Consider the following 23,822-nt stretch of genomic DNA (forward strand, 5'->3'; position numbering starts at 1 on the left):
ACCCAAACGCACGCACGAACACGCGTGGCCGCATCGCAACGGCCACTGAGACGCTGGGCACCGCGGGCTGCGGAAACCAACGGAGCGCTCCGTACTGACGTCACGACGTACGCACAGAGGGCCGCGTGCCCCTCCCGCGTCCGCCCCTCCCGTTGCTATGGTGATCACCCGCCGCGTCTCCGGCGGAGGGGAGTTGTGTTCTCGCGAGATGTCGGAGGGCGCTTGGGCCGGAAGGAGGCTCGGGTTTGAAGGCGGCGGCGGGAGGGGCGGTGCGGCGGAGTGCGGTGCAGGTGAGTGGCTGTGTGTGGTTGTTCGTGTGGACCTCCCGCGTCCCTCTCGTCCACCTTTGGGGCGCCGCTCCAGTGTGCTGTGGCAGGTTGTGTGGCCACTCGCCTTCCCCGGCTGCCCTGCGGGGTCTGACAGCGAGGCACCTGGGGGTGCCAGGGGTGCTGAGTGGCAGCTCTTTCTGGAGGGAAAGGCCAGGTAAATCCTGCTGCTCGAGGGTGCTAGCACGGTCTGGAGTGCTGTAAAAGTGTCGAACTGAGAATCTGGTACAAGAATGTGACCTTCGGTTTAAGCAACGGAATAACGGAATAATACAAGGTTTCTAGTTCTGCCGTGGGACGCAGACCGAGCTTTGATTTTATTAGTACATTCATTTGCAAGGTGCTGCTCATTTCCGAATTCAGGTGTTTGTTTTAAAGCTTCTTTATCATAGCATTGGCATGTCTTTGTTGCCTTCTAGACGCGGATCACGTATTGATTAAAGGCTTAACAGACCAAAACAGGAGGAATCACAGGATTTAGTTAAACTGTACAAGATTACTAAGTAATTTGATGGCAGAAATGATGATAGTATCTTGGGTTTTGTTCACAGTAGTTAGCTCCAGTATTCTAGCTCTCTAGAAAGTTTTGTTTCAGGTGACAGCTGTACCTTAAATTGTACTATCCCAATTCTTGAGTCACATTTCATATTGGCTTCAAAAAATCTGTGAAAATGAATGTTAAATAGAGAAGATCTTAAACCAGCAATTTACAATGTATAAACTATATCAAATTATTGCAATATAAAAAAATATAAAAATATCAAGTTGCTATAAATTATCATTTAATAGCACTTTTACGTTATAAGTGGTTGTTGCCCCAAATTGTTTTACGTACTTTGGTACCTAACTTAATATCAAATTTGATACCAGGTAGCCAGGCAAGTGAAGTCCTGAAGAAGTTGGGCATCACACATGTCAGGATGCATTTTGTGCTCAGTATGCTATGAAAAATTTAAAATCAGAATCACTGACTTCAGCATGAGAATTGAACCTTTAGCTTTAGCTCTAAATCTCTTGACAGGAAAACTTGCTTCTTAAATCTTAATTGTACTATCACCGAGGTTGTGCATAAACTGTTTAGACATTTAGTTCCTGTCAGGCTTATAAATAAGTATTTTCAGGGCTCTTTGTCATAATAAATGTGGGTTTTAATGCATATTCTTGGAGAGCATTTGTTAGATAGCAGTTAGAGAAAGCCAGTGCAGTTTCCTTCTCTCCAGTTCTCCATCATTTAAGCAATATGCTTTTAAAATAAATTATCCTCCATTTTCCGCTCTGATTGATTAATGGCTGACATTTACAAATTGTTGTACTCAATGGTTAGCATGTATCTCACAGCACCTGTTGGTATCATGAGAGAAGATAACACTGTTAATAGTGTAAGATTAAACAGTAGTATTTTTCTTAACAGGAGCCCTGGAGTCTTGTCAAATGCTGAAAGTTAAGTGAAAGAAGTAGATGACTGTCAAACCTTTATTTTAAATTTGGTCCAGCCTAAAAGGAAATTGGTAGAAGATGTCCCCCGGGAAAGTTCTGCAACCTGTCCTGAAAATGAAGGTGGATGAACTCTTTTTGTGCTGGTTGAGTCAGCCTGCAACTCAGCTCACACTAAAAGACTGGTTGAGAAGAATCAAGAATGAGGAGAAAATGGAGACTAGTAATGGAGATTCAGGAAATGGTAAAAATGAGAGGTTTGTCAATAAAAATTCCAGCTCCAAGCAATGCGTATTAGGAGATACCAGAATGCCTTTGATGTCTTTCAGTCCTCCTCAACTTTCTACTAGTCTTCCATTGGCAACTCCAGCTAACTCAAGGAACACTTCTACTGTTAGAACAACACGTCGATCCTCAGGAAGCAATGCAGTAAGTTAGTTTCTTACTTATTGGAACTACTTCTTTAAATGGAAGTTTATTTTCTGTTTATGGTATTGACAAATTATTCAAGTAATTTGTTTCCCCACAGGAGGTGTCAGGGGTGGAGTAGAAGTAGCAGCAGCTTCACTGAACGTAAAATGTCAGCACTAATGGCTAGGTGGCCTAAACTTCCAAAAGACTCATGCTTTTTTTTGTGGCTGTTTTAATAAGCCTGACACAAAATGAAAAATTAGTTGTTTTCTGTTTCAAATAACGTTTTTGTCAAGACCAGTATTGCCCTTGTTTTTTAAAACTGGGGAGTAGAAGACATCTTGAAAATCCTGTATCCAGTACAGCAGATTTGATGTGGTATATCTGCCTTGGTTTTGAGCTATAATTTCAACATCTTGCAACACTGATGAGCATTGCAACTAATTTATATGTGCAGTAGTGTGTGCAGCATAGATAAGGAAAAGTCCAAGTGATTTTTAATTTCTGAAGTATTGCCTTCCCTCCTGTTCTATCACTTCTTACTAGCTGTAATCCTATTGCACAGGAAATAGCTTCAAGTTATGCCAGAGGAAGTTTAGATTGGATACTAGGAAAGAGGCTTCCCAGTGAAGTGTCTGAGTCACCATCCCTGGAGGGGATTAGGAATGGTTTGTGGTGAATTTGTCAGTGCTGAGTTAACAGTTGGCCTTTTCCAGCCTCCGTGATCTTATGATCTGTATTCTTGCATTCTCAACAGGCATGTACAGACTAAAATCGATGGAAAAGCTAGAAATAGCCATATGATAGGATAGCTTTCAATAATGTTCTGAGGTCAACTGAGTGGTGTCCAGAGGACTGATACTTAAAGTTGGAGAATGAAAGTGAAATAACTGTAAAAGCCCTAACTTCAGGTGTCATGTGTGAAATAAGTCTCAAATTTTATGTTCAAACTATAGCATGCTATCAGATGCAGTAATTTACAAAGGCTATTTAGTTTAAAAAATAGATCACAGTTGCTGTGTACTCCTTGTTTAGCTTACCTTTGCCAAAAGTAACCCAAATCAGGTGTTGATGCTTAAGATGCACACTTTCAGTAACAGGCCCTTCCATTGTTGAATGCAGTTTTGTGTTTATTTGCAGTGTTATTCTTAGAACATACTGCCTTTACTGTAAATATGCCTTTGTCGAGTGATACCAGGCACTATTGTTAGTACAAAACATGCAGATTCAGTGGAGCCAAATTTGCGTCAACAAACTAATTGTTTTGGTACTGCATGGTACACTCAATGCTTTAAGGAAGTCTTGATTTATAATAGACAAGGCCCTCTATGCAAGAATGTTACCCTTGTTCCCAGCCCAAGATTATTTTTTTTAAACTTGCAGTCCAGTCTAATTCCTAGCCCTTTTTATAAACTGTACAAAGCTAAGCAGCTAGGAAATTATATGATCACTGACAAAGCTATGCATTGCATATATGGTCTGCCTTATATTGAAGAAGTTGAGGCATGCTCTTTCTGCTACATGACTATAAATTCATGTCATATAGTAATGTTAAGTTTTGAGTGGTCATCTAATTCCATACACTGGCCAAACTTCCTCATGTACTAGGAAAGCCTGCTCTGGTTGGTAAGGGTAGAGAGGTTAGAGCTGAGGATGTCTAGGAGTATCAGTTACTCCTTAGCTGTTGTATATTTAATGTATATAATTACCTCCTAAGCCATAGGAGTAATAATGTGACTCTTTTTTGCACTAGAACATTTAATCTGAGGTGTTGTCAATTTCATAAATACCAATATTCAAACCTATCTTAACAACCTGAAATGCCCACTTCTTACCTCTAAGATACTACGTTTGCAGTCTAGAGTTTGGCTAGATTTACTTTATGATAATAGAGACTTGTATTTTTTTATGTAACTACTGGTCAGACAGCAGGGCATGACAATTGATTTACTTGTTTTTAATCTTTATGTTCCCTCATGTTCTAGTGAAATGTAGAAAGTTAACAGATGCAGTTTATTCTTGTACAGGATAAAAGCAAGCAAATAGACAAATAGTTTCCATTAAAAGCCACTGTTAGCTGATGTACTTGATTACTAATTTATGTACTGTGATTTCATGTGTCTTGATTTATCTCCTTAAGTAGATTCCTCTAAAGAAGAATTAAAGAGATTAATGAAGAGAAACATTCTCTACTTAGTTGGAATGATTTGTACAGTGCTGAGAGACAACTTGGAGAGTTAGGCTGTTTTTTGATTGGTGGATGTGTTGGGTTTTTTTAAGGAGTTGGACAGGGGAAAGTTTCCAAGCAATAGGAAATTTATTATTCAGCTGAGCTGAAGCTTCACCCAAAACTTTCCTGATCTTTAACGAGTGTGAATTACATTTGAAGCAGGTGTCAGCTCTTAACTTACCACCAAGAGTTTAAAAATTGCATGTTCTGCCATGGCAATGTATTTTCTTGCAGAAAGCAAAACATATCCTTTCTCCTTTGTATATATCCATAAAGTACCTGCTGCAATGTTCAAAGTACCACATCTGTTTTTGTGTGTTTGATCATGGCTCACAGATGGAGCCACAATGGTTTTACATACCTCTTTGAGTCTATGTAAGTTTGAGGTCCTTGTCCCATTTCAATAAATGCATATGTTTCAGATAACTTTTTAAAAGGAAAGCTTGTACTGCAGGTCCAATACAGATGTAAATTCTAAACAGCAGTCCTAGAAAATTGTATAAATTAAAGTGCATATCTCTGTGCACTTGAGGGTGATGTTCAGAAAGGGCTTTTGTATCTGAACATAAAGAGCTGGAGATTGTTCCTTTTCAGACTATGTAAGTCAACTTAGGCATTTCTTTTTAAACTTACTGTATATAGGAGTTGCAGCATACAAGCAGCAAATTCATTTAAATGAGATAGATTTTCACTGTCACTGATATAAATCATTGAAAATGTTTCTGCACATTTTTTTATAGAACACCAAACAATAAAGCTGGTAACAGAGAACTGCTATTCATAGGTTACTACAAGGTAGTAAGTTGAATCTGTAGAAAACCACATTGTCATGCTACAGGTTTCTGTACTTGTTGGAGAAACTGATCAACACCTTAAGGAGTACCATGTGAGGAGAACAGATTGGTGTACTGCTGGCAGCTGCTGAACATATTAACAGTACTACAACTGGCAGCTATTGTATTCAAGGAGCTCTTTCTATTTTTCAGAGCTTAGCTTGTGGCTTATATTTTTATCCAAAATTCAGAAGTTGCCACATTTTGTTGAAACACTAATGTTCTGTTGGAAACACGAGAATTGTTTCCTCCTTGTCAAAAGAGAATTTTCTGTTTCTAGGTAGTTGATTAGCAAGTCAAAAGTACTCTCTCAGAGAATTTAAATGGTCTTTGCTGAAGATAAAAAGAACTCCTACTCTGAGGTGCTTCAAACACAATTTTTTTCATCTGGACAGGACACTTAAAGCCAGGTTCTGGAAAAATACTACTTGAGAATAAACCACTGGCTTAACATGCATATTTTGAAATCTAGAACTGTACTATGAAAATTCATCCTATGGAGTGTTTTGGTGCAAGTGAAAACAAAAAGGTTTACTGAGGGATTTCTCTTTTTTTTATCCTTTAGGAGTGGTACTTCCATTCACTTGCAAGATACCACTCAGAGTGAGATGGGTGTCTGCATCCATTATACAAAAACTTTGCAGTTACAGTGTTTGTCATCTTCCTTATGTGACATGAGGCACTTGCTAGCATTTAGTGTTCTCCAAGTAGCCTTACAGCTTGTGTGTACTAAATAACAGAAAATCAGAGGCACAGAAAAATCTCAGTATTTAAGTTTTGAATATTTTATGAGTTCGTTTCAAAGAAAGAAAATTCTAGAGCCATAATATTCAAACTTGAAGAGTAGCTTTCTTCTCACCCTTATCACTGCTGTATGTGGATTTAACAGTGTTTCTGGTGCTCTAGATTGTCTTAAACATATGTGGTGTATACAATTGTACACTGTTCATCACATTGTCAAAAATGCCAGGCTTCAAGGCCTAAAATGTGCCGCAGGCAAGATGTTTAAATCCTACCCAGCTGGTGTGCAAGGCATCTGGGGAAGCAATTCACAGAATTCCCTATGGACGTTTTGGGGGATGGTGAAGCAGAGAGAATGTGATATGATCTGAATTACTTCAAAGTTATTTTCCATTTCTCTGCAGGGATAACCTTTGATATAAAGGTACTTCTTGGATTGGTTTCTGTGTATTCTTTGTTGATAAGCATTATACCATGACTATTAATGCTCATTGCCCCATATTTCGATGATTTGTGATATATATATATATATATTTACTGCTTTAATGCTGCATAGATTTTTTTTTTTAATTGCTACCATTGTTGCCAATTTTTTTGTTACCAGTCAATTCAAGTGGAGTGGTGCTACTAGAATTATTTTCAGTTTAAAGGGAGGCAATTAAGCTTTTTGACATTGGCAGAAGTTTGACCACTTAACAGTTGCTTTTTGGAACAAATTTGTTTTTTCTGAGGATCTAGGGTAGGGTGTCCCTGCCCATGGCAGGGGGGTTGGTACTAGATGATCCTTGTGGTCCCTTCCAACCCTGACTGATTCTGTGATCTGAGTTAGAGTCACTAGGCTTGCTCCTGCATCCGTAAGTTCAGTGGTTGGCTATTTTCGTGTTCTGCAGGTTGGAGACCACTTTCAACTAGCAAGGAGAGAAATGACATTCATAAAATATTGGACAGTGAAGAGGAGTGACAGTGTTTGAATTCTGCCAGCTTTTCACTTAAGTAGTTATTAGGCTTTGATGTTGGCCCTGACATTTACTGTCTAATCTTACATGTTGTCTGCATCTGAACTGCTACCTGTTATACCTTAATACTAGACACAGTGTTAAGTAGTAAATCTGGTTTATGTAAGTTGTAATAACCACTGCACTACACACCAGATTACACTGTACAGAACAGAGTGCAGTATAGAGCATACACTCCCTATCTCTCTATTATGCATCTCTCATCACTAAGTGGGGAGGATGGTGGACTTGGCTTCCAGCTCAAGCCCATGACTTGAATGTAGACTGTAAATAACCTGGTATCAAACTGATGTACTTTTGTGATGATAACAGGGTACTATGACAGATGTCAGCACTAATGTGTTCACAATAAAGTTCCTTCTATGGTGTCAACTCAAGGGCAGCCAGAAGTTCATATTAAGGTCTGGAAGAGAGCAGCTTATAGGTGTTCCTAGAAAATTGTTATTGGTTTCAAGTGTGGTGAAATAATAGCAGTCAACGTGAGCAGCACTGGAATTATGCTGTGTTGTTCTGTTTAAACCTTGTTGCACTGGATAGCTTGGAATAGAAGAATCATTATCCTGATTAGAGAGACAGCCATTCATTTTATGTATGAGACACTGAAAGTTACTCACTGCTGTAGCTTTTTGGTACTGCTTCTTATTCTAACTGCATCTTGTATCCTGGGATATAAATGGTACAGTTTTCTTAGCAGTAGTATTAATTCTGTTTACACATTGTGCTTTGTTAGAAGAAATAGCGATCTTTTGTCCTCTTTCAAAGTGGCAGTTGCACTTGAAAGAGAAGATTATTTCTGCTCTGCAGTCCAGTTTTAAGAGGGCATTTCTAGTGCTGAAGAATTGAGTTCAGAATTATATGTGGCTTTCTTTAAATTCAAAATTCACCTGCATTCTGATACAGGACAATTCAAATGGTAGCTGGGTTTCCAGGGAGCAAAGCCTGAGCCCTTCACACTGGAGGAGACTCCTCACAACCACCAATCCAGCTTCTTTCCTCCAGCACCAAGTGAGCTCTGCTTGGAGGGGTGGCAGGGATGGAGCTGAAATGAGCCTTCTTGGCAGGACACTGCTGCTAGGCAGCAGCTTGGGGTACACCTCAGATGTGACAGCCCGAGTGTGTGAGCAACTGTTACTTAAAAGCAAGTTCATAGTTACATGAGATCTTTACTTCCAGTTGTTTCTCTCCCCTGTCTTTCAAAACATTTAAGCTTAATTATAGCTTCACATCAGTCATTTAAACAGTTCATTCTTTTAACAGGTGGTCAGACTGGGAGGAAATTAGATATTGATATAGAAGAAACAGCTCTCTTTTTTTTTTTCTCCACTGATGCTTGAGAATCTGTCTTATATTTTTGAGAATCTCTCTCTGCATATGCCCAACACTTATTCTGTCAGCAAGAAATAAGATTTAGGTAAAAAATATGTATGGACTTGCTTCAGTATAAAATTATTAATGCAGTTCATCCAGTGAACTAGTTTGTGCTCTGATAGACATAGTCAGTGACTGTACAGAATTTTTCAGCAAGTGGTGTTACGAGAAAAATCTGCCAAATATGAATGGTAATATAATATGACTGAGTCTTGCAAGTTTTAGAGGCTTTGCACACACAACTGACTTAAAATTCAAAGGGAAATGTGGCAGCTTTAGTAGTTGCATTGATTTGAGAAGATACCAGTTAAGCACACTGATTGCTTTCTGCAGTTCACAACAAATCATTACTCAAAGTAGTGTTTTAACAGTGGTATAATATGACGATAGCTTCTTTATGTTGGGTTTGTTATTGAGGTGTGCTTTTCTTTGAGTTAATCAAATGGTACTCATGTCTTGGTAGATAAGTTTATATTCTGCAAACGACAAATACAGCTTAAAATGGATTGATGGAAAGCTAACAAGTGATCAAGATACGTTTCAAAAAGTGTATTCTGGTACTCCGTGTGGGATGTGATCCTTTTGCTTAGCTGTGCTAGTTTGAAGCAGGCTAGAATGTTTTGGTGAGAACTAGATTACAGGCTGTGAAAGGAAAACACTGGTGATGTCTACTTCCCTCATAGGCCTGTTGAGATGTATAGGAACAAGAAATAAAAACAGATAATCACTCTCGCTGGGGCTGTTGGCTGAGCTGCATCTTACTCTCTAACCTCACCCTCCTTTTTTGGACTAATCCACTTTGCTTCCTAACCCCCTGGCCGAACCTCTATTCTTCCTTAGGACTGGGGTGAGGTTGAGTGGGGCAAGAGGAAGGTGCAGGGGTGGTTGAGAGCCCCTCCTGGGGACTCAGGTTTCTGGGAGGGGAGTTGTATTTCTGTATTACCTTTTTATCTTGTATATAACTGTATATTCTGTAAATGTCTGCTTGTATATTGACCTAAACTGTAAATATAAGTTTCATTCATATTTCCAGAGCCAGCTGAGTCTAGTCTGGGTGACTTCTAAAGTGTGTTGGGGCAGGAAATACCCAAACCATCACATTAGCAAATACTATTGTTTATTAAAAAATAGTTAGGAGCCACTCATCATGTGCTGTTTCTTGACCACAGGTATTTGCAGAGATAATGGGCTTTTAGGGCTGCTGGGTGTGTGCTTGAATAAACTTGTGTGTGCTGCTTAATTCCATTTCATACAGGACTAGCCTGACATGTCTTTTCTATGCAAATCTTACTAGAAACTTCAGCAGATTTCGGGCAACAAATGAGATAAGCTAGAAGGAAACTTTAACAACTTTTGTACAAATTTATATACCAGGAGAATGCAGGAAAAGACCTTGACTGGATTATAAGGAAAACATTGCAAGGTATCCATAAAATGGAGTTGTCAATGTGCCCACCATGAAGCTAGAGCTTCACATAATCTTGACAAAAAAAGGCTTGTAGAGTTTATGAAATGGTTTGACTTGATCTGGTTTTAGAATTCAGTAGAATCAAAAGAATAGTTTCTAAGAAGTTTTTATTCCTTTAGAATCTAGATTTGTATTGTTTAACAGTTAATATTCTAGATTTTGTAAATATTTCTGCTAGGTATACTCATGACTGATGCAAATAATCTTCATCCTTATGGCATACTTCATTGACTGAGAAATAAAGCAAGCTATTTGAAATGAAGTAATGAAAAGACTTAATGGGCTTATTTCTGTCCATTTACAGTCTCATGAATAGTGAGTTTACACCAAATACTTTTTTAAAAAGTATTGTTACTGTCTTTAAGATTTGAAACAATAGAGACCACCAATTTTGTTGTGTTTTACTGTCAACATACTAAAGAATACTTCCTAAAATGTTGTCTGCTTGCTTATTTATTAAGTAACAAATTTAAGATAAACATTTTGTAAAGTTCTTGTTCTGGAATGTTTTAAAAAATACTTAGACTATTAGTGATGGAGAATGGAGAAAATTCTAAGTTAAGAGTGCTGTTGCTGTTCTGGCAATGCATTTGTGGTTTTGTGCCTCTGTGATTAAATCGGCAATGATTTCATACTGATACAGCATCAATGCAGTCACCATAGTTCTAGAATAAATCTCTCTAGAAGTTCTACCAGAAATCCCATTGTTGGTTGGTAGATTACTCTTTGTAATCTTACTAACCAAACTGTAGATCAAAGTGTGTGTCTTCCTAATTTGTTGGTTGTGCTTTGAGATCTCTGAGGAGGTAAATCTCAACCAAAAGTATAAGCAAGAAGCTGTCCTGTAGCTGTCACTGACACAAAATTATTGTCTTGTGATTTCAGGGACTAAATTACATGTCATTCTAGCCTGTAATGCCAGAGTTAAAGTAGTGGTTGTGCTTTCATATGCCAGTCATTCCAGTTTTGGAAATAAGGCGATGCAAAGATAAATGTGTTTTTGAAAGAAGTTAAAATGTCGGTTTGTGTCTGAAGAAGTATGTAGCTGGTACAGTGTTTATCTAAGGTGCTGGACATATAAAACATTGTCATTCATGTTCTTTATACCAGATTGCTGGTATAAATTAAGGTCAGGTAAATAAAAGCAATCTAGAAATTACTTAATATCCAAAATGGCCTGTGTGACTTTGAAAAGTGGCATAATGTATAATAAAAGCTGCTGTCTCGTGTAGGGAAATCTCAGTGACATTCTGAATCAGCATGAAGGTAAAGTTAGTAATGTGCATGTTGTGGACTGTAGCTGCCTCGGTGGATAATTTCTGCAGTATCATGGTCCATCAAAAATGTAAAACAAAGCATCTTGTTACAGCAAGTGTGACTTTAATTTGTCATACTACTTTATCCATAGGTATTTTGCTTGTGTCTTTTCTCTGTTGCTACTTCAGTATTGGTTCAGGTGTACCTGCTTTTCATGATCCAGTGAATAGGGTCATCTGAGGTCCATGAATAATGAATAGGCTCCATCTGTAGAACATTGTGTTTCCATTAGAACTGTTTGAACTATACAAAAAAAATATAAACCAATAATGGTTTTCTGAGATGGCAGAGAATATGAAAATTGTTCTGAAAGGAATATAAACCATCCATTAACTGTCAGGCCTCAGTTTTATAGTGTCTAGTGTTGATGGTTGATGAAGTTAGTCTATCAGATGCAGTTAGTAGTCTGAAAAGGCCCTTGCAATGTCTTACAGAGTCCAGACAGTGTAATCATAGCAAGGTGAAAAGTGTCTTATCTTGCTTTTAATCTGATAATAGCTTATGGCATAGTGTACATGCATGACATTCTTTTGATAATGTGCAGAGAATCTAATCAGCCCATCCTTCCTGGGCTACCAAGATGACTATATATCTCACATCTAACTGATGTCTTTTTGATTGATGGTCTTGCCTTCTAAAACATATGATTCCTCCCAGCAACTGTGGAAAGAACCTCTAGACATTTCCTCTTTCTAATCCAAGAGTACTGGAAAATGTATGTAATCGCTAAAGAAGGCACATACATGCAACACTTATGTGATTTTTAATTGGCTGCATGTTCTATGGGGGAAGTATTGCATCCTCCAAGGGAAAAAAAAATACCTAAACCCAGATTGACATAAACTTCCTTCCAAGACCAAACAATCAGTTTCTCTATGTGAAGGTAGATTTATTAGCTACACAGTGACAACATCCAGTGGTTCATCAGTGTAGCACACCATGCTCAAAACACTATAAAAAAAAAAAAAAAGGCAGTCGGCTTCGTTAGCTGGGTGTGAGCACAGGAACTTGACTCCTGTGACCTAGTCGTTGCAGGCTTCATCTCCCTTGGGTTTTGTCAGTATACTGCTGAAAAGGGGTGAGTCTCGTCCAAAGGAGAGTTAGGGAAGGATAGCAATACTTTGTTCAGCTCACAAGTGCATTGTCCTCTTGTTTGCTTCCCATACACAGCTGTTAGAAATGAGAAGTTACTAGAGAGAAGAAAACTGAGTGTCTGAAGAACTGGAAAAACTGATTATTTGGCATCCCATTAAATCCTTTACTTTATCCATCAGTATATGCATTCTTGTTTCATGAGAGCTTGAAGTTTTGAGAAATGAAAGTAAAAATCAATATTTCTGAATTCAATATTGAAAGATCAATATTAGCGGGTTTTGCTACTCCAACCCCAAGGGGGTCACCTTGTCAACAGATGTTAAGATTCTTGATTGTTTAGGCAGTAACATGGATGAAAGAAGAACTTTCTTTGCTGCTTCCTATTTATCCTTGTGTTTTATCATTATCGAGACATTTCATGTCATACAGTACCTGCTCTACTCGGATTCGTTCATTTACTTAGGCTATACTAGCATGAGGCATTGCTGTTTATAGTGTTAAGCAGAAAGGTATTACATGTGATATCAAGCCCACCTACCATGTTTTCTCATGTTGCACATCATCAAATCAAATCTGACTGGGATGGCCATTAACTTCTAATCTTTTTCCTTGGCTTTTACTCAGTGCCTTGAGAACTGCTGTTTGCAGTGATCCACAGGATAACAGTGATTTGCAGTAGTAAATTAAAGATCTGCAGGCTAATGTAAATACTATATCTATTCAACAAGCAATTTGTTTGCTGAAGGGCAGTATCACTTGCATCTACTATTAGCAATGCATTTTGCAAAATTAGGTTAGGCTTATAAGAAGTTCAGCTCAGAGCTTTGATCTAAGGTGCTAAGAACCAATTAATTGTCAAATAGCCAGTATTTATGCAAACAATGAGGCATGTCTAGGTCCAGCTTCTTTCAGTATATCAAAGGAGAGGTATTGGCCTTTGGTCTAGAAGTAACTTTTCGTAATATTAAATAATGGTGATAGTATAGTCACAGTAAAAAATTAATCAGCATTTCAGGGAGTTTTGTATTGTTTGTTTGTTTTCTTATTCTAATAAAGAATTGCTGCTTTTGTTTGTCCTCTTGTAGATTTAGTATATTGTCTTTCCTAGGAAAGCCTTGTAGCTGTGTTTTACATAGCATCATTAGCTTCTTGACTTCTTTTTTCTCCTGTTTTTATATCTTCCTAAACTATTTCCTTCTACTAGTAGTGCTTTTTCCCCTGCACTTTAAACACCTAAATATATCTTTAATACTACTAGTCAAGCTATTTAATCTTTTTTCTATATTGAGAAAGATGTTATCTTGCCTCAGTTACCTTCTCTTATCAGCCCTGCTCTGTGCTTCACTAATCAGTTGCTCTTGAAGAAGGTTGGACTACTTGCATCACACTCAGCATTGACTGTTGTGGAGATCTGACCAGTTCCTGCCACTCTAATTTATGCAGCATTACAGGCTGAGAAATTCCATTAGGTTGCACACTCTTGCCATTGGGTTTGCTCGTTCAGCCTTAAACACCCTCCAAAGGCCAAACAGACTTCCTGTCTTGGTTTACAAGCTGATGTTTTGCATAACTGAATACATCTTATTCTATATACAATTTATTTTCTTGGAAACTTCATGTAATGCTGAGGTGCTTTTTTTTCCCCAAAGACTTGAGGACAGTTCCCCAAAACCTCTTAAGACTTTAAATCTGCTGTCAGACAAGAAGTTGTATTTTTGTGGGCAAATGTTTAAGGTTTGTTGAGGTATTCTGTAAGCTTGTATTTCCTCTACATTACCCAAAATGTTAGTGATCCGTATCTTTGCCTCACGTGTAAACTTTTGTGTTAAAGCCAAGTTAAGTATTGCACTGCTATTTTGTATGCTCATATCTTCACTAAAATGGTAGCCACAGTCCCTTGAGTCAGATCCATTCATTATGTGTATCTTTAGCTTTGGAAGGAAGCTCTGAGCATGCATCTTCCCCTGTGTTTAGCTAATAATAAGCTGCCAGGATACTTGAACAGTAGTTCTAGTAGAACTAGATGGCGTCTAGTCCTTCACCCAGGATTCTGAAGTAGGAGAGAATTCAGATTTAGAGTAAATGTAATAATATAGCTGGGCACTGCTAGTTCAATCTGGATGAAAGCTGACTTCTTTCCACTGTGGCTAATTCATTACTGAAAAGGTTAAAACGGAGCTTAAGGAATTCTTGGCCACATTGATTTACAAATGCTTAATCTCTTTAAATGTGGCAATACAAACCCCTTTTCCGTTCAGATGGTAAAAAGGAAGTGATTGATAGCTGCTGGTGTACTTACTTCTCACAGTATTTGTAACTGAATGCTCAATTGCAAGTCAGTTCTCCATGTATCTCAGCCTGTGAACTTTTGACAACTATGCTGCATACAGGGATGTTTTAAAAATAAAAAAGCACTAAACCAGACTAGTGACAACAGTGCTAAAACAATATCAGGGGAATGATGGAATTGACTTAACATCTACCTCAGGCAGTGTGGTAATATTATGACAACAAAATCCAGAATATTCAACATACGGACCATAATATGCTGGTTAAATGATGACTAACTTGAAAGCCTATTTGAAAAAGGGAGGGAGATCTGCAACTCTTCCCGAAATGGAGTTCGGCACACTGATTTATTACTGAATCTTCTCCAGCAGGTTCAGGTGTACTAGAGCTCCAGTCGTTTAGGTTTGCTTTCAATGTGGCAGTCTGATCTAGGCATCCTTAGGTTAGCAGTGGGGTTGAACTAGATGATCTCCAGAGGTCTTTTGCGAATCTCTGCCATGCCATGATTTTATGATCTTAATAGTGTACTACAGCCACCTCAAACAAGATTGCGAATGTATTAGTGAATGAAAGTGCTGTGCATGGTGAAAGGGGGCTGAAAATGGAAAGCAATCTAGGTGAGAGGATACCTTTTCTTACTTCAAGGTTGATTTTGCCTAAACTGAAACGTGATCCATGTTGCAATACAACCTTCCTGACCTTCCTCAAACATCTTGATCTGGAATGGATGTTCATTGCCAGAGTAGAATTCTTCTCCTACTCTAACACCTCCGTCCTTCGTTCTCAAGTTCCAGGCATGCTGCTGTGCGCTGTGCGCCCAGCTCGCTGCTGGCTTCCCTGTGGCCCAAGGGTTATCACAGGTTGGTTGATTTGATCTTCCTAAAAGGCACTGAGTGACAGCCAGTTTTGCTCAATGCAGTTTGATAGTCTGTTCATGCCAACCACACCGTGTCTGACTCCTGCCTTGTCAATTCCTTTCTTGTTCTCCCACTTCCGAAAGAAATAAATATCTTCATAACGAGTTGTAATAAAGAAGCAGGGGGAGAAACCAGATACTAAATTAAAAGGAAGACAAAAGGCTTTTTGTCATAATTTACTTTCTAATTGTGTGATAAACTAAAAAGGATCTAAGACAAATCATATTTCTACTAGTTTTTGATCATTTTCCTATTAGGAGGATATTTACTGTAGGTGTTTAACATATTGATACATGCCAGCATAGCTATGAATGGATGAATAGAGCTGAAGACTGTAGATAACACAGTAAGGGACTGTTGGGAAGGCAAAAATAATGCTGTTCAGTAAGAGAAATCTCAAACTGAGAGGTGAAAGATTGGTTTTAGTGTTTCTTGGGCTCTGTACAGTGGCCTTATTTAAAGCATGAGGGATGAAAACAGTGACTGGTCAGATCTCTCCTTTTATACTGTTCGGAACTGAACTTCTGCATGACTAAGTAGAGCTAATAAATGGGCAGCATACCAATATCTTAGAGAATCTGAGGGTGCCAAGAGTGTTCACGGCTTGGAGTTGAATAGCAAGAGTTGCCATACCTTTAGCTGTTATGGTGATATTAAAAAAAAAAAAAACCCACTTCATCAAAACAGCAGGATTTCATAAACGTTCCTGTGGTAAAGGTTTACGTATGTAAAATGTGGAAACTCCAGCAGTCATCAGTTAATATACCTAGAACTGTAAAGGAGGAAGGACAGAAGGTCACTTGAATTTCCACAAAAGCTTGTCAGATTTCATTTTTAATACAGCATATTGCTGTGGACTAAAACATGGCCTCACCCCCCTCCCTAAAATATATTTGAGATTCAAACCGAAAATAGAGTGGTAGCTGACTCTAACTTTAGTGCTACTGAAATGTGATTGGTATGCGATCTAGTATGTGGATTTTAACATTTATAGCTGCTGTTGAAAAAAAATCCTGTCAACTTTGTCTCAGATTTTGTTGCATTGTTGATACTTCTAATGTAGTTTGTCTGCATAAGATAATTTAACACAGCATTTAATTTTGGGAGCGTTTGCCTCACTTCTGCTACTGCTGTCTGCCTTAGCACTTGAATGGCGAGATTCTTGTGATACAGTAATTTAAATCCAGATTTATGTTAAAAAAAACATACTAAACTGTGTGAGCCACTCTGAAAAGTCTCTGCAGCTCTTTCTGGCTCTGCCTTCATTTTCCCAGTGTATTAGAGTCCCTGCTAAAGGGCTGAAGAGTTAAAAAAGAATGTAATTGCTGCGTAATAAGCCTTATCCTTCAGTAAGATACTTCAGTGAAGCTAGACAGTGAGTGTTTTGTGACAGAAGGAAAAGCTGAGGGGGATGGGAGGGGGAGGAAGCTACAAAATGACCACGGCTGGCCTCTCTGCATTCCTGTAAGGCTTGCTTCTTTAAAATTGGAAACTGCTTTTATAGATGCTCCTCCAAAGAGGTTTGTTTTTTTTCCATACTGTCCCATTTAGACTTTGGAATGCATGTACGAAAGGGCAGGCCCCCAAAGTGACTTTCCAATCTGTTTTTGCAACTCCAGCCAAGTTCCCTTTAATGTATGGAGCAGACGAAGTCGAACTGACTCTAGTATCACAGAACTCAGGCGCAGCCGCTGCTTGAAGTGGCACTGTGTGATAATACAACAGCTCTGCTATTTACTGGGACTCGAGTGCCTGGACTGACACACAGAGACATTATATGAAATCCGAAAACATGAGGATAAAGGAGATTTCTTTGCGGCAAGATCCTGATCTAAGAAAGGAGTTGGCATTGCTAGCTCGAGGATGTGATTTTGTTTTACCTTCTAGATTCAAGAAGAGACTGAAAGCTTTTCAGCAGGTCCAGGTTTGTCTTTCCATTCTTATACAGCTATTGTTGAACCTTCACAGCTATGCAAACTGCAAGAAATACATGGAACTTCTTCCTTAACTAAGAGGATTTTGGTAGTCTGTTCCATATGTGATGATTGTTTCTGTGTTTTAGAAGGCTGTGCAGGTAGTTTTCTGCAAACAGAAAACGAGGAGAGTTCACTGAAGTCCAGTGCTTGCACGGGGGCACATGCAGGGGAGAGTTGGTGCACTTAATGCTATTAGATTTTTAAAGACTGTTTTCCTTAATCTGCATACAGTCCTACTCTGCATGTATTTCCCCAGGGATGCTTACTTGCCTTTTACTGAAACCGGGCATATAGAATACACAGAAATGGCCTGTAACTTCATATGAAAAAGATGCTTTCATACTGAGTGATGATCCTGAATTCCTTTAGATTGTTTATTTTGGACTTTGTATCTGGATTAGATCAGTTGTGGTTCACACATGTGCCTCTGCTGTTTTACAGCAGTGAGTTAAATCCACCATTTTAAAGTGAGATTGTAATTGAGTATAGAAGTATTTGAAATATAACAAAAGGAAAGCTTACCTTTAGATTAAATGTTCAAAGACGGTATCCTTCTGGGAGAGGAAAAAGTGTGCAACTCTTTCATTGGAGAAACTGAAATTTGGTATTTCCTTAACGCTTTTGGTATGTGAAAGCATTCACCTTCGCCCATACCTCAGCCTCACTTCTAATTCATGCATTTAAGGTGTGTCAGTGAGGGTACATGTGACTTTCTCAACCATTTTTAATTAAGAGAAATGTAGCAGTTGAAGAACAAATTGTAGTATCTTAGGATTTCTGGCTTTTAAAAGTCACTCTAAATATAGCTTCCTACTTAGTTCTGAATTCAGTGCACCAGTGTCTCTTTCAAGTGACCTTCAAGAGAGGGCCATAGAGCTCTATGCCCCTACAAATGTGTAAGGTTTACGTTATTCCAATTTGTTTCAGCTGAGCTATATAAGCAATGTTTATCCCTTTTTGTAGGAAACAGAATGCAAGTGCTGACCCTGCTGCTTTATGCCGCTCACTATAGATTTGTGAATGAAAGAATTTTATGACTTGTGTCTTCTGTACTCGAGACAGAGAAGGAAAGTTGTTGACAGCAGGAAAATAAAATACTATCTTAATTAGCCAAATGTAGCTGTATCAGTTAATATATTTAGGCACCTCAGAGCATGAGGCAAATTTAGTCTAGTCATGGCATCTGTTGTAAACAAACACACCATTACCTTGTGTGGGGCCCCTTAACTTGGTCTGTCTTTCATCGAATGATTGTGGCATCGCTTGAGCTTTTTTTATGCTGCGCTAGAAAACATCTCGGTAACGCATACCTACAAGCAACTGAGTACTTCAGAGAACAGCTTGTCTAATCCAAAGAGGTTTTTCTCTGGTTGACATGCTAGAAACTTCCAATGCAGACAATTGACAAATATTTTTCATTTCTAACTAGACTTGCACTGCTTGGGAGCCAGATGTAGAATGATGTGTGTTAAACCACTGAATTCTATTGCAGACAGAATTCTTTGGAAAAACAGTCAAGAGTGTAAAACTAAAGTCTGGTGTTTGTCTTTGCTATATCAAAGTAATTTGACATTTTAACAGAGATTATTTGTTTTTAATGGTATTGTGCTTCAACTTCATGATTTTAAAAAGACATTTTGAAAATGCCTTAAAAATGCAAAATATGACTGCTGATAACTGTTAGTATAAAAAATGATGACTATTCTTTACCTGGCATCTCATGTTGCTGATAGTTTCAGCATTTTTCTCATTTCAATTGCTTAGATTTATTGCTGTCAGAGTTTGCAGTCTTCTATACTACTGTAATACTGACTTGCAGCTCATGAATATCATGTAAAATTAGAATTCTAAATCCAAGCAGAAATGGAAGCCTATTCCTATTTTTTTCCCCTGTTTATTTTCTCTGTTTCTACTACACTTTTAATTTTTTTCATATTCATGTAGTCTTTATAACTTGTTAAAGAAGCTTGTTTTCCTTAAGAGTTTTAGTACTATTGAAGCTAGATACTTAAAACACAAGTAGTGTTGGTGGACAGTGAGATAACATGTGGCTCAATATCTCCTGTGAGGTGGGTTGAAGTGAAAGGGTCTATTAATTCTAAGGCAGTGGCTTTTTGCACAGGGCCAAGTACATAATTTGTGTAGGTAATCCCCTGTGTTTTGGAAGGTGCAGTCACTGGAGTGTAGCAAATTTAGTTTCATTAAAATCTTTAAATAGACAACCAGTAGTCATGTAGTTGGCTCTGGAAAGAGAAAAGACTGTTTCTCTGTTATCACATTTATTAACTAAAACTGAGCAAACTAGAGACTTCTGGAAAGATCAGTGTCTCAAAGAGAAAATACACAGGTGCTTAAATGTTCTCTGCTGCTTTGAGGGATGATTTTTTTTTTTTAAAGAGAACTCTGCAAAAAATTGAGTCCATCTTCTCCTGATGTTGATTTTTAAGAAAGACCTTCCTTAGGTAATTTAACACCTCCAGAATATAGTGCGGTGGAAATGCAGCACTTGAAGAGGCACTGTGTCCATCTTGCTCATCAATTGCTCTGAAACTTTGGAGGAAAAAGAAATTATCACTATGTGAAATGTACTGGCAACTGAAAGGTTTTTATTACCTGCTGATAGCTGTGCAGAGTGTTTTAGCCAACAGCTGGTGACATCCCTACCTGTCAAAGCATCATTATCCAGGCTATGTGAGGAAAATATGTCTGGAGTTGAAAACAAAATAAGAGTAGGACACATCTGTATACAGTGGCACACTTATACCCATTAGTTTTAGCTAAACTAGGAAAATTGCTATTATTTTTTTTGCTACTTAAAGGCCGTATCATGTTGTAAAAGTAATTTTAACACTAAAACTAGACTTCATTTTAAAGTCAAATAAACTTACGCTGAATGTGATCACTTTTTTTTAAAAGGGGGGGAAAAGTAAAGTTCTCATAAATCTTGAATTAATCCCTGAATGTCATTGCCAAAAGTAAGTGCTGTTGTATTTTCTGGTACTTGAACTGCCACGTGCCTTCATCTGCTGCTACTACTTGGCAATTCCTGTAGCTGCATGCATCACACCTCAGTGTGAAAATGGAGAACTACTAGTTCTATGACCACCTGTTAATGGTACTAAATGCTGCTTAGGCATGCTATTTATGTCAGCTGTATGAGAAATATTTCTTCAGCTTCTGCAGTGTCTCACAAGATTGGCTTTCTAAGAGAAGTGTAAGCACTAGTGTCTCTTGATCACTTTTGCACTTTGTTACTGAATGTTTCATAATGCTTGTGGCATGTTCAAGACTGCAATAAATATAACTCTAGGTGCTAGGCTGGTATGTGGTGGTGCTGTAGCACCCTGAATCTTCCCATTTGTGAGGTAAAAATGAAATTTGGTTTTACAACTATAGTCACTGCTACAGTTTCAAGACCAGTGTCTTAATTTTAAATAAAAGATTTCTAGAGAATTCAGAGAGTTCAGGGCATGAACTCTACTCTCAAGGTGCTGAACAAAATGTAAGGGGTATGTTTATCCCATTCCACTGGTTTGAAAAAATCCAAAAATCCTATATAGTTTGAAGCACAGCTTCTTCTGTCTCTCTTCATGCTTTCTTTTTCCCCTGTTTCTCTCCCTCTGGCCTTGTTTGACTGTCCCTCTCACCTCTGCTTGGGTTATGGGCAAGAATACTGACTGGGCATGGAGAGACAGAATTTTGTATTAGCTGGTAACAGCCCCTGGGCTTTGTCCACGGGCGTAGCTGAGCCATTGTCTAATTGTATATGTACATATGTATTTGTATATGTTTACCTTTTATATGTAGCCTATTGTAAATAACAATTCCATTTTATTTCCAAATTCTGAGTGTGATAATTACTTTCGGGGGGGGTAAACCCCAAATTCTAAGTGGTGTGAAACCACCACAGTCACAGAAGTAGATTCTGTAACAATTGGAGGTCTGTGTCGAACCAGCTTTCCTTTTAGCATCAGTTTTCTAACTTACACCATTTAGAGAACTCTTAACACCACAGAAGGGAGGACCTGATACCAATTTTTGCACAAGCGTCTTTGTCTGTCTTATATGTTGGGTTTTTTTAATAAGAACAAACACCAGGTGTCTTCTGGGTGAGTGAGGGGATTGGGAAATGGAAATCTCATTCTGAGAGTAGCTAATACTTCCATTTGATGCTGTTTTGCTGGTATAATGCAAATTTTCTAGAGCAGGTGCTGATATTTTAAGATAGAGTGAAAATATCTAAGATGCTCACTGAGACGGCCTGGTAAAGATGAAATGGTTTTGTAAGTAGTCCAGTGCTCGTGGATTGCCAGGTCTTAAGCTCTAGCCTCCTAAAGGAAGCTGTAAGGAAATTGTAAGGTTTTTACCACTCCAGCAATGAAGACTCCTGGTTTGAGCTTAATGTATTGGCTGCCCCTCAGCTTATTTTTATCTGCTTGTTATAAATTCATGCAAATGTGTGTGCCCTTTCTGTGGAAAACCCATAATGGTACAGGTTTGCTACAGCTTCCTAGCATGCATGATGTAAGAGTCTGGATGTCAGCTCCCTCTGCACTTTTTTTTTTTTGACCCAGCAATTCAATCATTGAAAAGCTCTGATTTATTTATTTTTCCCTTGGAGTATGTTTCACTAACCTTTTCTGAATTTTAGTGTACCTCCTATACCTCTCTAATTACAAATGTTGCTAATAGGGTATGCTTATGACTGTCAGTGGTAGTTCTTGTCACGTTATAAGGACTGCAACAGTTTGCCTTGTCTTCATAATACACATCCTTCAACTTTTAGAGGATCAGAGGGATGTGAGGTGGTTTTCGCAACTATCCAAATCAAAATTCTTTGGGGCTTTGTCAGACAAGAAGTTAACAGAATACTTAGTCCAACTGTTGACTCTGCAACTCAATAACAAGGCTGAGCCTGTTGAGGTTGGTTTGTTTTTTTCTTGAGTGGATTTTTTCTAAACTCAGTTGCAGTGAGTGATTGACGCTTGTTTTGTTGTAAAGGTGGAAGGATGAGAAGCTATTGCAGAGTTGAAGAATTAAGTGGATGTCTGTCTTAGCCCTGTTTGTTACTTTTTAACGTTGAACTGATGGCCTGTCCTGACAAGGCCTGTTTTCTGTAAACAAATGTTAGAATTGCCTCAGGTGTAACTGGCTGTCACTTTTTTCCCCATTAAAATGATGTTTAGGCAGTCACCATGTCTTTGCGGGTAGTGAGTTCTGGCACAGTCCATTGGCTGTGCACATTCGAAATGACCATGTGCTAGGAGGGGCTTACCAGCTTCTCTCCTGGAAACAGCTGGGGGAACAATATACTGGTGAGGAGCAGGACCACTGATTTAAGTTATGACTTATGAGTATTTTCTGAGAAAGCTCCAGCTGTATGGCAGATTGCATATATTAATGACTGGGTTGCTTGATTTGACAGAATTCATAAAATGGATGTGATTTGACAACTCAGCCAGTGACTAATATTTTTATACTGCATCTGTCTTACTATAAAGTGTAAAAGTTGTCTTTCAGAGGGTAGGTTTTTCTGAAGAATCATGGCTTTTTCTCTTCCATTTTATAATCTATATCTTTTTGTAAATTAGCAAGGCCTATGGGGGAGATAAAAAGGATTTTCTGTGGTCAGCCACAGCAAACTGTTAAGAGGATCCTACCTCTAAAGTCTTTGGTAACAGTTTTGTCAGCAAATAAAGCAAGTTACTGATGGACGTGAAAAGGTCTTTCATGCTATGGCTTTGGGGAGAACTAACTGCTGCTTCCTTCCTCCATTCCATCCTCACCCCAGGGTATTTCTGAATAAATCATTAAACTCTTTGTAATTTTACACAGCTGGAACTTTGCTGGTGCTGAAGCTTTATATGACTGCAAAAAAAAAAAAAACCAAAACCCAACCCCAAGCATATGCAGCCATGTTTGGAGGTGTTTCAACCACAACAACGCATTTGCAGTAGCATCCTCCAGTTCCCAGCAGGACAGCATGGTTTGTCTGTGTCAGCTATACCAAACTGCAAATCAGAAGAATCATGGTATTTCTAAAACTAGAGTTGTAGAAGTTGAGTAAGAGAACTGTTGGTGCAGCATCTGTATTACTACATGTGAGGAGATGGGGGAAGTGTTGCTTATTTATCACTGATGGAGAGTTCACTTTTCACCAAACTAGACAATATCAGGCTTTGACCATTTTAAAGCTTTCCTGTGTTTGTTTGTTTGTTGAGTGCTACTTTTGTAAGTGGGCTTGTAACTGGACTTGTCCATAATGACTGTTTACACATGCTTTTAGTTGAATGTATTCTTAATTTCAATATGCATTATGGTGTGTATGGAATTAATTCATAGTCTTGGATGGAAGCATTTTCTGCATATCCACTACCTGCTGTCTCCTCCTGCACAAGAAA

At 38.5% G+C, this 23,822-nt stretch overlaps 1 protein-coding gene across 4 annotated transcripts in view; it reads left to right on the top strand.

Annotated features, from left to right (window-relative positions):
- Nucleotides 1-215: 215 nt before the first annotated feature.
- LOC135175401 (serine/threonine-protein phosphatase 2A regulatory subunit B'' subunit beta-like) overlaps nt 216-23,822 on the top strand; it is a 54,729-nt gene continuing 31,122 nt past the window's right edge. Inside the window, exons 1-2 of one of the 4 annotated variants that reach the window (XM_064143478.1) lie at nt 216-290; nt 1,738-2,189. In XM_064143478.1, coding sequence (XP_063999548.1) covers nt 1,842-2,189 — 348 coding nt within the window. In that variant the 5' untranslated portion in view covers nt 216-290; nt 1,738-1,841. Of the gene's footprint in view, nt 291-318; nt 484-1,737; nt 2,190-16,949; nt 17,370-23,822 lie in introns of those variants that run through there. The other 3 variants (XM_064143477.1, XM_064143479.1, XM_064143480.1) reach the window with 3 other exon arrangements.

The sequence above is a fragment of the Pogoniulus pusillus genome, chromosome 5, assembly GCF_015220805.1.
Source record: "Pogoniulus pusillus isolate bPogPus1 chromosome 5, bPogPus1.pri, whole genome shotgun sequence".
Classification (NCBI taxonomy): Eukaryota; Metazoa; Chordata; class Aves; order Piciformes; family Lybiidae; genus Pogoniulus; species Pogoniulus pusillus.